This window comes from Dasypus novemcinctus, chromosome X (genome assembly GCF_030445035.2).
Source record: "Dasypus novemcinctus isolate mDasNov1 chromosome X, mDasNov1.1.hap2, whole genome shotgun sequence".
NCBI lineage: Eukaryota > Metazoa > Chordata > Mammalia > Cingulata > Dasypodidae > Dasypus > Dasypus novemcinctus.
Genome location: NC_080704.1, coordinates 51,303,418 through 51,319,009, shown reverse-complemented (window position 1 = coordinate 51,319,009; position 15,592 = coordinate 51,303,418). Strand labels below are relative to the sequence as shown.

The 15,592-nt window shown below is 35.9% G+C and overlaps 1 protein-coding gene across 4 annotated transcripts in view; it reads left to right on the top strand.

Annotated features, from left to right (window-relative positions):
* The window catches only part of EFHC2 (EF-hand domain containing 2), a 214,247-nt gene that overhangs the window by 47,504 nt on the left and 151,151 nt on the right, over window positions 1–15,592 (top strand). For all 4 annotated transcript variants that reach the window (XM_004473563.4, XM_023583133.2, XM_058291020.1 and 1 more), the window contains one exon: window positions 15,377–15,527. In XM_004473563.4, the coding sequence (XP_004473620.1) occupies window positions 15,377–15,527 (151 nt within the window). The remainder of the gene's footprint in view (window positions 1–15,376; window positions 15,528–15,592) is intronic.

The following is a 15,592-nucleotide window of genomic DNA, read 5'->3' as shown; positions in this document are numbered from 1 at the left end:
AAGAAATGTGAGGAAAGTAAAGTGGAACTGTAGAATTTAAAAATGCACTAGATATAGTAAAGAATAAATTTCAAATTGGAGAAAATAGGATGAGTGATGGAAATTGAAAATTTGAGAAATTCTCCAAAAATGTAGAAGAAAATGATAGATATAAAAGCAATGAGAAAATCAATGACATATGGTGGTTTGGAACTGCACGTACCCTAGGAAATCATGTTCTTAAAGCTAGTCTGTTCCCATGGGTGTAAACCTATTGTTTAAGTAGGTCTTTTTTATTTTTCAAATTCTACTCAATTTATTCATTTTTTAAAAAGATATTACATTAAAAAAATATGAGGTCCCCATTCGCCCCCACCGCCCCCACCCCACCACTCCTCCCCCCAATAACACTCTCCCCCATCATCATGTCACATCCATTGTGTCTGGTGAGTACATCTCCGGGCATCGCTGCACCCCATGTCCCGTGTTCCACACCATAGCCCACACTTTCCCACGTTCCATCCAGTGGGCCATGGGAGGACATACAACTTCCGGCAATTGTCCCTTGGGCACCACCCAGGACAACTCCAAGTCCCGAGAATGCCTCCACATCTCTTCTCTTCCTCCCCTTCCCTGTACCCAGCAGCCACCATGACCACTTTTTCCACATCAATGCCACATTTTCTCGATTATTAACCACAATAGTTCATGAATAGAATATCATTAAGTCCACTCTGATCCTTACTGTAATCCTCCTTCCTGTGGACCTTGGCTTGGTTGTGTCCATTCCACATCTGTGTCAAGAGGGGGTTTAGATTCCACATGGATATTGGATTAAGTAGGTCTTAATCTTCTTTCCTGGGGTCCTTTATAAATGGAATGAATGCAGAGAAAAAGAGGAAGCCACAGAAGCAAGAAGCTGAAAGCAATGAAACCCAGAAGAGAATGTAGAGACCAGCAGATGCTGCCATGTGCCTTGCCATGTGGCAAAGGACCCAAGGATTGCCAGCAGCCAATTTTTAGGAAGAAAGCATTGTTTTGATGATGCCTTGATTTGGACATTTTTTTCAGCCTCAAAACTGTAAGATAACAAATTCCCATTGTTAAAAGCCAAACCATTTTTATAGTATCTGCTTTCAGCAGCCTAGCAAACTAAAATAATCGATTTACAGAAGATGGAGGTCTAATATACAGTCGTCCTGAAAGAACTGAAGGCTAGGTTAAAAGGAACTGAATCAATTAAATATACTACAGGAAGACAGTTAGGACAGAAGTCAACTTTCTGGACTATAGAAAAGACATAGATCTTCAGATTGAATGTTTCTATGGTCCAGATAAAACAGAAACCAATAATTAGACATATCCTGGCAATTTTTTAAAAAAGATTTATTTATTTATTTATTTTCCCCCTTCTCCTCCTCCCACCCTGTCTGTGCTGTCTTCTCATTTTGTCACCATTAGGACTCACCAGATTCAATCCTGGAGACCTCTGATGTGGAGAGAGGTTCCCTGTCAATTGCGCCACCTCAGTTCCAGGTTTCTGCTGCGCTTCACCTTGACTCCCCCCTTGTCTCTCTTTTCATGGGTCATCATCTTGCTGCATGACTCACTTGCACGGGGCACTGGCTCACTATGTGGCCGTTCATGCAGGCACTTGTGTGGGCACTGGCTCACCATGTTGGCACTCAAACGGGCACTAGCACACTTTCTCTTCTTTTTTACCAGGAGGCTCCAGGGATAGAACCCAGGTCCACCCATATGGTAGGCAGAAGCTCTATCACTTGGGCCACATCCACTTCCCATCCTGGCAATTTTTATTTTAATTTCAAAGAAACTAACAAGCATCCTAATGAAAAAAAAAAAAGTTTAACCCTCAAAGGAAAAGTTGACATTCGAAATCTCTGCAATGTTAAATGTCAAAGGACAATGAAGCAATGCCAGTAACTTTTAGGGGAAAAATGTATGTGACTCAGAAAGTCTAGACATAGCCAAGTTGTCACTCATTAGTGAAAGAAGTAGAAAGATATTCTCAAATGCATAATTTCTCATAAATATACCATCCATATACTTTTCTTGAGAAAGTTGCTTGAAGATGTAGTCTAGATAATTAAGAGATAAAGCAAAGAAAATTCAACTATGGGGAAGTCATGAAACAAAGGATTAGTTGGGAGCAAGGGAAACAAGCATATAATTAGAAAAAGTTCAAAAGAGAATGTAAATATTATAAATAATTATTGGAAGACTAAAGAATAATACAAAGATGAATGATAAAATGAGCCCCAACTGCATAATAAGGATAGAAAAAGGAAAAATCTGTTATTTTATCTATTTAGGTGAATTTCAGTAGGTATTCACTTTTGTATTCATACTTGAACGTATATTTTTAAAAAATTTTAAAATTAGCAATGAATAGAGTTAAAATCTCTCTTCATCAAAAAAAAAATACAAACTTGTCTTTCTGTAATCTTTCTCTAGGACCTGTGAATGTTCTTTATTTAACTCAGCTTAATAAATACATATATTTTGTGTTTTAAATTATGTTTTTAAAAAGACTAAGTAAAAATACACCAGAACATTAACATTGTGTATCAGTTGGTGGTGGGATTTTGCAGTATGTAGATCTTTGTGTCTGAGCATGAATTACTTTTATAGTCAGAAAACCCATGAATTATTTTAAAAGTTAGTATATACAATTTTACACTTCTCTATATATCTATATATAAAATCATGATTCTGTTAAGAAAAGACACCTACAACAGTGGTTTTTAGGCAGTGGAAATACACTTCTTTTTGTTCCTCTCTATTTTCATATTTTTGTTAGACTTATGTATTAATTTTCACAGTGGGAAAAGTAAATTTTGTTTAAAAAAACTGTATGCAGCAAAGTTATAATTACAAAGGCAAATGTATGGTATTGAACGCTTTGTTCTTTCACCCAAAATTTTAAAAAAATTAAGAATTTAACATAAGACATTAGAATAAGCACAATAAAACAGACATCAGAGAGCAGAAGGAAAAAGTTAACAAATATAATAGTAAAATTTTATAAATCAGTAAACAATAGACTTGAACAAGAAATCTAAGAGCTGATTCTTTAAAATGAACCAAATTAACAAACCTTTAGCTTGTTTCTCAGGAAAGCAAATTAAAAGATGCAAAATAGTACATTTAAATACACATTCAGAGGACATAAAATGTATAGCTTGTGCTAATTATGAAGTGAAGTGAATATTGTAGTAAATATTATTTAGCAAAATTGTCTCAAGGAATATGAACCTGGAATTGGCCAATAACTATGATGATATGAGAAAAATTGTTGAAGAGCTATTCCAAATATTAAAGTGCTTGTCTCTAAGTGGTAGGATTATAGGCTGTTTTTTTTTCCTCTTTGCACTCTTCAGTAGTCTCAAAAAGTTTCCAATGAGCAGATCCTGATTTTGAAAAAAGATGTGAATAAAGACCAAGTAAAAAAGCCAAATCCCCCAACCTCCCAAGATGAAATGGGCAGTTTGTTCCTTTTGAGCTCTGAAGGTAGAAATAACTGCCTTTCTAAAATTTAAGTGAAGCGAAATATTGACATACTGTGAAAGGCCCGCCAAGGTTCAGGGAGCCCATTAATGGGCCTGAGAGGCCCCATGACTCTGGGCTGACTGATGGACCAGGGACCGCTAATGGCAAATTGAATTTCTAGATCACTGGCTGCCTTCACGGCTCTCTGATGCCTTCAGAAAGGGAGAGTAGATGCACAAAGTGCCATACAAACATATGAATACTAAATAATTCTTCGAGGTACGGTGAGCTGTCACGTTCCTGGAAAACCGAGTTTATAGAGTCCCAAATTTTTCACATATGGATATCAGAATTTCTTACTAGTAGCATGAATAGGTGAAGTGTTCTTTACCTCATTCATGGAAGAAATGGAATAAGTAAAAGAAGATTGTGATTTTTGATTTAGGTTGCTCTTGATACACATTCAGAAAGGACCACATTGCTCACTCCTATTCCTCAAGAAATAAAACTGAATGATGCTGAGAGTCTCTCTGGCATGTTATAAATGCTGCAGAGTACAGGACATGCATTTACCATCAAAAGTATAAGAAGAGAGTGCAGGTTAGAAAATTAGCATTATATATCTAAAGGAGTTAATTCTGTTTTTTTCTGGAAAGAAAAATTAATTATAACATAGGCATTATTGAATGTGTACTTATAAATTTCATATCTGTGAAATGCCACTGGGTGATGCCACATTGCTTGGCACTGATGACATTGTCGGTGCTCTCTCATGGAAATTATGCAGTGAGAAATGTAAATAAAAGAGGATGTTGAAATGTGGTAAGTGGATATGTGTATATAATGAGATAAGAACATTGCAGCAGGGAACCTGTGACTGTGGGAGCATTTCCCATTGAACTCGTTGAGTTGTACCTCAAATTGATCTCTCAATAAGTTTGAGAAATACCCCCTTGGGTATCTATGGTGTACACCAGCACATTAAGGGGTGTGAGATTCTGCAATAAAGAAACCTGTGGAACTTTGTTCAACGCCGTGTTTCCCCCAAATGTGTATACATGGAGTCCCCATTTCCACAGTATAAAAATCTCAGGGTGCTGGTGGGTTGAGGAACACACCTTGAGAAATGTCAATTTAAAATGCACATTAAATAGAAAAAAAACCAACTTCTTAACTCAAAACATTGGCTTGGTCTCTGAAAGTCTTCTGTCTTGAAAAATACCAAATTGCACCTTTCACATTACATGAACCTCTTTTGTTATACTACAGGAAAATGAAGCACTTCAACAACAGCATTCTTACACTTAGACTTCCTTCTCTAAAGACTGAATCCTTATCAAAGGGAAAATCTGAAATAAACTCAATTGTATTATTTGTAGGAAATATAAACTGTCTAGTTCCTGATAGAACTTGACTTTACTTTTTAGTATGGATGACATCTAACAGCAGAATATAGCTGACCTTTAATCCTTGCTTTGCCTTTTAAATTAAAGAAGGGTGCTAGAAATAGAAAGGCTTGTTTTCTGTTCTCTTCCTCCTGTCTGCCCTTGCCCAAATATTGTTATTAGCTCTCAGTTAGATTTTGCTAAGGCCAGTTATTCCTTCATATATTAATTCAAGAAATCTTGGCCTAGTGCTCTGTTCCAGACACTATCTGTGCTAACACTGGGGATATTGATTGCAAATTTACAATCTAGTGGGAGAAGATAACCAGTGAACACATAAATAAATAAAATAATAATGAAAATAATAATGATCACAGACAGTGCTGAGTGACAGGATTCAAATAAAACAAATTCTTTCCTCCCGGGCAAGGTGATTACTATAGATTGGTAGTCAGGGAGGGCTTTTCTATTGAGGTGACATTTGTGTTGAGAATGAAATGATGAGGAGCCAGCTGATTTTTCTGGATCTGGATACAAAGGAAACTAGAGAAGTCTGGAGGATTCAGGGCCTATTTTCATTGGTTTCATTTTCATGGGTAAAAGAGAGAGCCTTTCCATTTTTAAAATGGCATTCTTCATCCAATAATGGGACTCCTAAGCCATAAATTAAGATTTAGCCATGTGCTTTGGCTTGTGATATTAAATTGCATCCCTCAAATATATTCTTTAAAATGTGGGTTCATTTTAATTTCTTAGAGAGGACTGCTGTTGGCCAAGTGGGCCTCTATTTGCCTCTTGTTGGTGCTTTGACATTTGGATATTGTTAAAAATCAGAGCAATTTGAATGGACAATGGCTATCATATACTGGCTCCACAAGGAACTTTAGAATTACACAAGTATTAGAATTTGGTGCAGATTCCAGATGCATCTTTTTAGTGGTGTTCTAAGACTCAACCTATTTGGCTCCCATCACTTCCAGTTCCTTACCAGGTACACCCTTGGCATGTTATGACTATTAAATGAGTCATTTTTATTTATCCAAATTAATTTCCTCTTTGATGAAATGCTAGCATTGATCTGTCTTTAGAAATAAGAGGTTTCAAGTTCCATCATTATTGAATTTATGAATTTATCAACAAAACATGGATTTCTTTATTATATATATTATTAAATATATTTGGGGCAGAAGTGGGGAAAATCATCTGGCTCACTGTTATAATTCACCATTGCTTGTTTTTTGTTAATTTTTCTTCTGGCCTTTATTTAAAAACATTGTCATGGTTTTTAAAACATAGCTTAAATATACATGCCTTTAAAAATATAGCTATCATTGTAGCCTATTACCATTTTCAGCCCTGTGTTTCTCAATTAACGTTGCTGCGTATCCTAAGTATTTTTCTTATTGCTGCCTAGTTTTCACAAATTTCATACTAATGCCTTTGTAATACTACTCTTCAGGTGCTCTCACTCCATTTTTTTTTCTATAATAAAAAATAATACAGCAAAGAATAATCTTTGCACATGTAAGTTTTTCCATATTTTGGTTTGTTTCTTTGGGCTGCATGCCCAGAAATGGAGTTCCTGAGAGGAAGTGTAGGAATTTTAAAACAGCTCCTCACAGTACCACATCCCACAGCCCCCTCCCCCCAAGGATTGTACTAATTTAAAACCCCATCTGTGATGAATAATCTTATGAATAATCTTACCAGGTACATTGCATGGTTAAATACCCCCACCCCACCCCTCTACTGTAGTAGGAGAAACAAACAAGCAAACAAAACCCAATGCCTCATGATTATTTTAATTTGCACTGATCTGATAATTTCTTGGAGTGAATGGTTTTCTTTTGTTGATTGACCCTGTCATGAATTTTGGGTACCCTCTTTTCTCATTTCTCTTTTAAGGTCTTAAATTATTTTGTAAACCTTTTAATAAAATAAATAAACTTTTGTTTTATATCTTAAGATATATTTATTAGCATGTTGGGTTTTTAAAAATCCAAATTTCAGTATATTGAAGTTATAACTTCTTTGTGTAGACAAATCTTAATATTTTTCTCTTTTACTCCTAAGCTTAGAACATCATACTACCTCTCAGGGCTTTGACCCATATTTAATTCTCTTTTTTGCAGGGGTGATGGTGATGAAAGGGATTGTTGATTTTGTTATACTTAAGTCGGTAATCCATCTGGTATTTATTTTGGGTTATAATTTATTTTACATGAGGACATGCATTGATACTTCTTCAAGTTGGTACTTTTTTCTCTTATTAATATGGACTCCTCTTTCATTCTGTATTAAAATTCTATATTTAATGGAATCGATTTACAAACCATCTATGCCTTTCCATGAACTAGTATGTCTCATTTTACTCTGGGGTTGCGCTATTTAATAATTGAAGTATTATAAGAAGATAAAAATCTGGGAGAGTTTGGTCTCCTTCATTACTCTTAATTTTCATAATTATCTCTAATAGACTGACCTGTTTATTTTATCAGGTGGACTTAGAATTGTTTTTTCAAGTCTCTCCAAAACACTGCTAAAGTATCCATTTGAAATATATTATTTTAGCCTGCTCATCAAGATATACTGTACCTATCCTTTTAGCCAGGTTCTTCTAGATACAGTAGATATTTTTAGATTTTTATCTGGGTCAGAGTTTTTATTAAAATTATTTGTAAGTGTTCTGTAATTTTTTTATTCTATTGTGAACATGCTTCCCCCCCCTCCACTGTATTTTCTAGGTGGTTATTGCTAGTATATAAGAATATATTTATTTAGCTTGTGATTATCCTGAAATTTTTAATTAATCCTTTGATTTTCAGTCTTTGCTTATGCTGTTATTTTATCTGCCTGCCTGTAATGATACTTCTGTTTTTTTGCCAGTATTTTTACTTCATACATTTTTACATTGTCCAGAATGTCAGAAAACAATATTAAATACTGATGATGATGGGATATTATTGTACTGTTCCTGATTGTAGTGGACACATACTTTAAGTGTAATGCTGGATGTTTGGGCTTTTGCTTTAAAGCAGATGCTTTTTATCTTGTTAAGGAATTAACCTTGTATTCCTATTTTAAAATATATTCAGTAGGAAAGGATATATTGAGATCATTATATATTTGCTCTTCTTTCCTAATTTGGAAACATCTTTGCATCTATGAGGAAAATGCTGCTTTTTGTGTAGGTGGATTATAACTGCTATGAACTATTAAATTCTGATTGCTTGTATTTTAGTTAGGATCTTTCCTCTCTAAATTTTAAGTAGTGAAATTGCTTTGTAGCTGTAGTTCTCAACCTTGGCTTGCACATTGTCATCACCTGGGAAGCTTTAAAAATCACTGATGGGGCTTAGATCCCATGGTGCAGATGGATGGAACTGTCTTGTTTACAGTTGTAGATACTCTGTGTTTTTTGGGATGGGCATTGTCCATCATCTTCCTTTTGTTAATTGTCTTAGGTGAGTCCAGTGAACTGGAGAGTAGGTGTTGCAACTCAGCTGAGATTTAGGGCTCAACCAGCTTATGAACAGACCGAAGATTTAAGTCTCTGGGACATATATTTAATGAGCATAGTGCTAATTATAGGTTCAAATAAAAGGAGCAGAAGAGCTATGTGTACGGAAATTATAAATGAGCCTAATTGTTACACTGGGGAACATAGATGCCAAAGTAAGGCCCACTGATAGAAACAATGGGTATCACCATCCCCAAATCCTCATTACTGAGGAATGAACCAACATAAGGGGGGAATGCAACTATGAATTACAGTAGACTTGTTATTATTCTATCAATGGAAGAACGTGTATCATTTATTTAAAGGTATTGGCCACCAGAGGTTCTGAGAAGAAGGAAAGGGAAAAACATGGGGCGTTTTTGGGACATTGAAATTGTCCTGCATGACATTGCAATGATGGATACAGGCCATTATACATTTTGTCAAAACCTATAAAATTGTGTGGTGCAAAGTGTGAACTATAATGTAAACTATAGACCATGATTATTAACAATGCTTCAATATGTGTTCATCAACTGTAACCAATGTACCACACTAATGAAAGATGTTAATGGGAGAAAGGCAGGAGAGGGAGGGAGTGGGATATATGGGAAACTTATATTTTCGATATAACATTTATGTAATCTAAAATTTCTTTAAAAATAAAACTGACAAAAAGTAAATTAAAAAAAAATCACTGATGCCTGAGCCCCACCCTGAGCCATTCTGATTTAATTGGTCTGGGATGTGGCCAAAGCATCAGCAGTTTAAAAAGCTCCTCAGGCGATTCTAATGTGCAGCCAGGAAGAGAACTATTGCTCTATATCTTACTGGGTTTTTTTTGTTTTTGTTTTTCTTTAATGGTATCTTTAGCAGGCATTGGAATTCAGCTTCATAGATTTCTATCTTTTTTGGCATCCTGGGAGAGTTATGTAATATGAGAATTTTCTTTTCCTTGAAAGTTTGAAAGAATTCATTAGCTTTTTTGGGGGGCAATTCTTTGGCAATTTTTCACTTCTTTCTTGGTTATTGGTTTATCCATTGTTTTTTTGTTTGGTTTTTGTTTTTATCCCCCCACCCCCCATGGCTTTTTTGCATGCTGTCTGCTCTCTCTGTCCATTCGCTTTGCGCTCTTCTGTGTTTTTGCTTCGTCTGCCTTTTTTTTTGTTGCATCACCTTGCTGAGTCAGCTCTCCACAGTGTTTGCAGGCCGGGCGGCGCACTCCATGGCATCTGTGGGCCGGGTGGCTGTCCACAGAGTGTGGGCGAGCTTGCCTTCACGAGGAGGCCGCAGGACCCGAACCCAGGCCCTCCCATATGGTAGATGGGAGCCCAAATGATTGAGCCACAGCCGCTTCCTCCATTGTGTTTTGATCATTCACAATCTTTACAGAAAATCACTTATTGCAATTTTCAAATTTCTTTTCACACAACTTTGCATAGTATTCCCTTATAATCTATAAAATCCCTCATGTACGCTCATTTTTTATTTATATTCTTTATTTGCTTTGCTAGAATCTTATCTATGTTATTTAGTTAAAAAGCTCTTGGATTTCTTTATTCAAAGTTATTCCCCTCTCAAATTGATCAACTTGTGCATTTATCCTGCTTTCTACTTGTTTTCTTTTCCAATATTTTTAGTGTTTTCAGGATTTTTTGTTACATCCACTGCTTACTGGTTACCAATCTGGCTGTTTTTCAGTTACGTGGAGAGTTTTTAAAAAATATCAATATCATCCATCCACTTAAGATTTTGATTTAATTTATTTAGGGTTGGAGATATATATATATTTTATATACATATATATCATATATATATATTTTATATACATATATATCATATATGTATCTTATATATATATATATATAAGTTCCTAATGTGCAACCAAAGCTGAAAATTGCTGTTATCACATTTGTCCTCCCCTCTCCCCACCCCAAACTCTAAATTCCCTTATGCAATAATTTATATCCATCAATTTAACTGATTAATGATTTGTCTGCAACCTGTAGGTTTGTACTGTTTTAAGTCTTATTTATTTTCTATATTTTTTTGTTTTTATTTTTAAATTTATTTTTGGCACAATAATGAATAGGAATGACAGTGTTTAAAGTTACCTTATAAATTTCCGATTTTATTGCTTTGTGATCAGCACTACTCGTATAATCTCTGCTTTTTGAATTGGTTAGAATTTCTTTGTGAAAGCCTAAGATCAATTTCTATAAATATGACATTGTCATGTATAAAGAAGCCGACCTGTATATGCAGTGCAAAACATGTTTAGTTTATTTCTTTGATTCTAAAACATTGTTAATCATGAAAGGAATCGCTGATTTCATAACAGTTTTTCAGAAAGAGTGAACAACATCGCATTGAATATACATAAATTTCTATTGTCTACAAACTAATCTACAATTGCATGCATTTATCCTTAACATTATATACCTTCTTCTTCAGTACCTCATGATTTAAGTCTGAGTCATTTGTAAACATTTTTAACTTGGGCTTGTGATGTTGACCTCTTTAAAATGTGTTGATGGGAAGCGGATATGACTCAAATGATAGAGCTTCCGCCTACCATATGGGAGGTCCTGGGTTTGATCCCTGGGGCCTCCTGGTGAAAAAGAAGAGAAAGCATGCCCACGCAGCAAGCCATTGCCCACTTGAGTGCCCACGTGGTGAGCCAGTGCCCACACAAGTGCCCACATAAGTGCCCATGTAGTGAAGCCCTGCACAAGTGAGTCACGCAGCAAGATGATGATGCATCAAAAGAGAGACAAGGGGAGAGCCAAGGTGAAGCGCAGCAGAAACCAGGAACTGAGGTGGTGCAATTGACTGGGAACCTTTCTCCCCATCAAAGGTCTCCAGGATCGAATCCTCATGAATCTTAGAGGAGAGAGAAAATGACAAGAGAAGACAACACAGACAGCAAAAACAGCAGGGTGGGAGGAGGGGAAGGGGGGAAAATAAATAAATAAATCTAAAACAAATAAACAAACAAAAAACGTGTTGAACCTTATTGAAGATTAGTGTTTTATCTCTCTTTCCTGCTTGATTAAACTTAAAACAATGGGATCGTGTAGTTCTGGAGTTAAACAGCTTCTCTTGAAATTTCAGCTGTAAGTTTTCTCTTTTTTTAATTGAAGTGAAATTCACATAGCATAAAATTAATCATTTTAAAGTGAACTGTTCAGTGGCATTTAGTTTATTCATAATGTTGTGCAACCACCACCTCTATCTCCCTCCAAAACATATTTGAACAGCTGTAAGTTTTTGACACTTAGATGTTTGGTTCCTGAGTAATAGTCTTTATGACTCATGCGTTGGTCACACCAACCTCCCCATCTTTAAAAATTCTATGATTTATTCTGAGAAATTTGGCTTTTGTCTCTGCCTTACATTTGCATTGCCTGGCCTGTGACAGACACCCTTTTACTCACAATAACTTTTGTGTCAGTGCTACTTTAGAACATAATCATTTTGAAAACATTTCAAGTGAAAATTAGAGATACAAATTAATGATAAAATGCAGCTGTTTGGGTATAAGGCAATACAAAGCAAATGACTCCATTGACATGAAAATAGAGTAACTCCTTCCCTGCTAGGCTTAATTTGCAAGTTACTTGCCTACTAAAACACTCCTGACTCCTTCCAGATTCTTTGGCTTGTGAGAAGGTCCTGATTTCAGAAAAATGACATTTAAAAATTTTCCTAATGGGTATAGAGTTTCTGTTGGGGGCAATGATAAAGTTTTGGTAGTGGAGGTGGTGATGGTAGCACAACATTGTGAAATGTGATTAATACCCCTGAATTGTACACTTGAAAGTGGTTAAAATGGGAATGAAAATTTAAATGAAGAATTTTTCCTTTGTAATGAGAAAAGATCATGTATCTATTATTTAAAGCTAATTGATGTCAGATTTTTAAGTCCTTAGGCTAGGATCAAAAATCCAAGTGCTGTGGGAATTAGGCAGATCACTTGGCATAATACAGTAGGGCCTGCAGAGGTTGGTGGGGTACTGGGAAGAGTGCATGTCTCACCAAAACATGTTTAGGTTCAGTTTTCCAGAAAATTACAGCCAGCTATATTCTGTGGGACCTTATTTATCTAGCATCTGTTTGAATTATCATAAATCACAGCACCTTGTATAATTAGTTTTCCATAAATTTTCATTTCTGACATTTCTTATTTTAGATTCTTTTCTCTAGATTCTCTGGTACATCAAGTTCCATTGCAATTATGGCTTTTATCTATGTGAAATCACCTTTAACCTCTTCGATGTCACTTCCCTCACATTCTACATTTACAATTTCCTCTCGCTCTTTCTTTTCTTTCTTTCTATCTCTGCCACTCTCTGATTTGCTCTCTGTCTTTCAAGCTCGAGTTAGGCAGCCCTTTATTCCCAGTGGACCAGAATAGGAAATATCAGTTTATCCTGCTTCTTGAAATATTGGAGCCCCACTGAAAATAATATCTTTCCTTTTCTCTTTATTTCCATTCGGAGTCTTCTCTCTCTCTCTTTTTTCTTTCTCTCTCTTTTTAACTTTTCATTTTGAAATAATGGCAAACTTAACAGGACAAAATATAATGTTAAAATAATGCAAAACCCGTACAGAGAACTCCAAAATATTGCTTCCACCCAGATACCCAGTCCACTAACTTTTAACATTTTCCCACATTTGCTGTATCATTCTGCCTATTCATCGATCTATCATCTATCCATCGTTCTGTCTATGATTTATTTTCTAAACCTTTGAGAGTAGGTTGTTTACACCTTTCTTATCTTTTAACACATCACTTGATTGATAGCTATTTCTTGATTACATACATGGCAGTTGTTGTCAACTGACCTATGCCGGTTTGGTCATTCACAGGTTTATATCTGTAGCATTAGAGAAGGGTGAAAGCTGTGAATATTATCTTCACACTTTTCATCCGTTTTCAAAGAAAGAAAAAAGTCTCAGATTGAATACTGCCTGTACTGAAAGCTTGATGAAATCTCAGCTCTCTGTCCTTTTAGGTTCTCTGACAATATCTCCTCCTCACACTTATTTATTTTTATTGAAGTATATTTCACATAACATATAATTCACTATTTTAAGTTATGTGGTTCAGAGTCCAACATCATCTTACATGAAATGTTCACTCAAAACAAATGTAGCAACATTTTAGCAGTGGGGTTTAGCTAACCTTCTAATTGGAATCTGGCCAAAGGGATTACCCCAAGAAAGCAGCTGGACATAGAACCGTTTTGGATTTGAGCCTAAGGTGCTATTTTGAGGGTTATAGTTCCCTCAGCTCACCAGATTCTTAGAGCCTGTTCATGTAAGGACAGTGCCTGATCAGTATTTGTAACTGATTCATGCATTTGGAATATAATCATTTCACTAACAACCTCATTTCTGACCCCCACTGTGGTAATTAACAAAACTTCTTATGTTGATAAAAGATGAATATTACTGTGACACTCTGTTAGCCACCTCTGAGGTGTGGGCTTCTGTTAGAAATTTACTAAACACTCCTGGAGTGTAGATTCCTAGTTAGAGTAACTGACCATCCCTAAAGGGTAGATAACGTCTAACAGATTTGCTCATAAATATCATGTCCATGTTGAATAAACCCAGAGTTACAACAATGCTCAATTACTTTTGCAATTTCAGTTTTAACAATGGATCAAAAGAGAGAGGCAAAGGGAATATTGAAATGGAATTCTTAAGGAGTCAGTGACCCAGGTCAAGCTCGAAATGGTAGCCTGAATCGACTGTTTCCTCAATTGTCCTCAGTTTCTGTGTTATTCTCTGTGAGTGAGCAGATTGCCATATTGAGAGTGGTTCAATGTATGTATTGTTCAAAGTATGTATTGTTTATACCATATGGCACCTAAATATAAAGCTGCTACTTCAACTGGAGGCAGTCATTTGCTTCAACTTGGGAGGGTTGAAAAATGGGCTGCAAAGTACTTAAAGAGGGGCAGTTTTCCAAAGTGCTTAAGAGATTTTCTTTTTTTAAAATATTTATTAGTTTATTTATTTCTCCCCACTCCCTCGTGGTTTGCACTTGCTGTGTCTGTTGTCTTGTTTCTTTAGGAGGCACTGGGAACTGAACCCAGGACCTCCAACGTGGGAGGGAGGCACCTAATCACTTGAGCCACTTCTGTGTCTCTCATTATGTTTTTTTCTTCTTCTTCTTGTGTCTCTTGTTGCATCACCTTGTTGAGTCAGCTACCTATACCTGCCCGTCATGCCAACTCACTGTCTTCTTTAGTAGGCACTGGGAACCGAACCACAGACCTCAGACCTCCTATGTGGTAGGCAGGAGCTCAGTCACTTGAGCCAATCTGCTTCCCAAGAAATTTTCAAGGGTATTTTTTTTTTTTTTTGCCTATCTCTAATTTTTACCCTGCTTTAGAGTCCACCCCTCCTCCTCCCTGAGCCAACCCTAGTATAAGATGAGACTATGCCTTGCACATTGAGCTAGGCTTTGAGGTTCCTGAAGAAGTACAAGAGCTCCAGTATATTGGAAGAATTTCACATCTGTGTCTTTGATTGCCTCAAGGCAAGCAAACAGCAGGACCAGGACTCAGGATAATTTTATCCCAGAACCAAGGTACCTTTGAGTTATTTTTAATGGGCAAAAAATGACAAAACTTATATTCATCTTGCAAGAAAGAACATTTTGTTTCTGAAATACATACATACAGAATCCCACTGTGAAATTCCAAAGACAGACTCTAGTTCACTTTTTATGGTAGAGCTAAATGATGGATTTATTGCTTGAATATCATTTCCTCTTCTAACCAGATGGTGATGAAAGTGTAAAATAATCGTTGTATACTGTAGCCTAGATTATATATCCATTTTCATAGTTGATGTGTAGAATGTCTTCTTGCAAATACCCTCACAACTTTTTTCTTTACATTAAAAAAGTATACATGCTGTAGCTTTGTTGATTTTTATGTTTGTTGAATCTTTTTCATTTCTTTGTTTCTAATTTTGATTCCAACAGGTATTATCTTTTGATGCCTATGTAGAAGATGAAGTGCCTGATAAAAATCAAGAAAAGTATAGAATAAGATACTATAAAATCTACTTCTACCTTGAAGATGACACAATTCAAGTAAATGAACCAGAGTTGAAAAATAGTGGACTGCCTCAAGGTATCTATTTTAAGCAGTGTTTTGGTCCCTTCACTTCTAAATCCTGCTTTTATACACTCTATTTT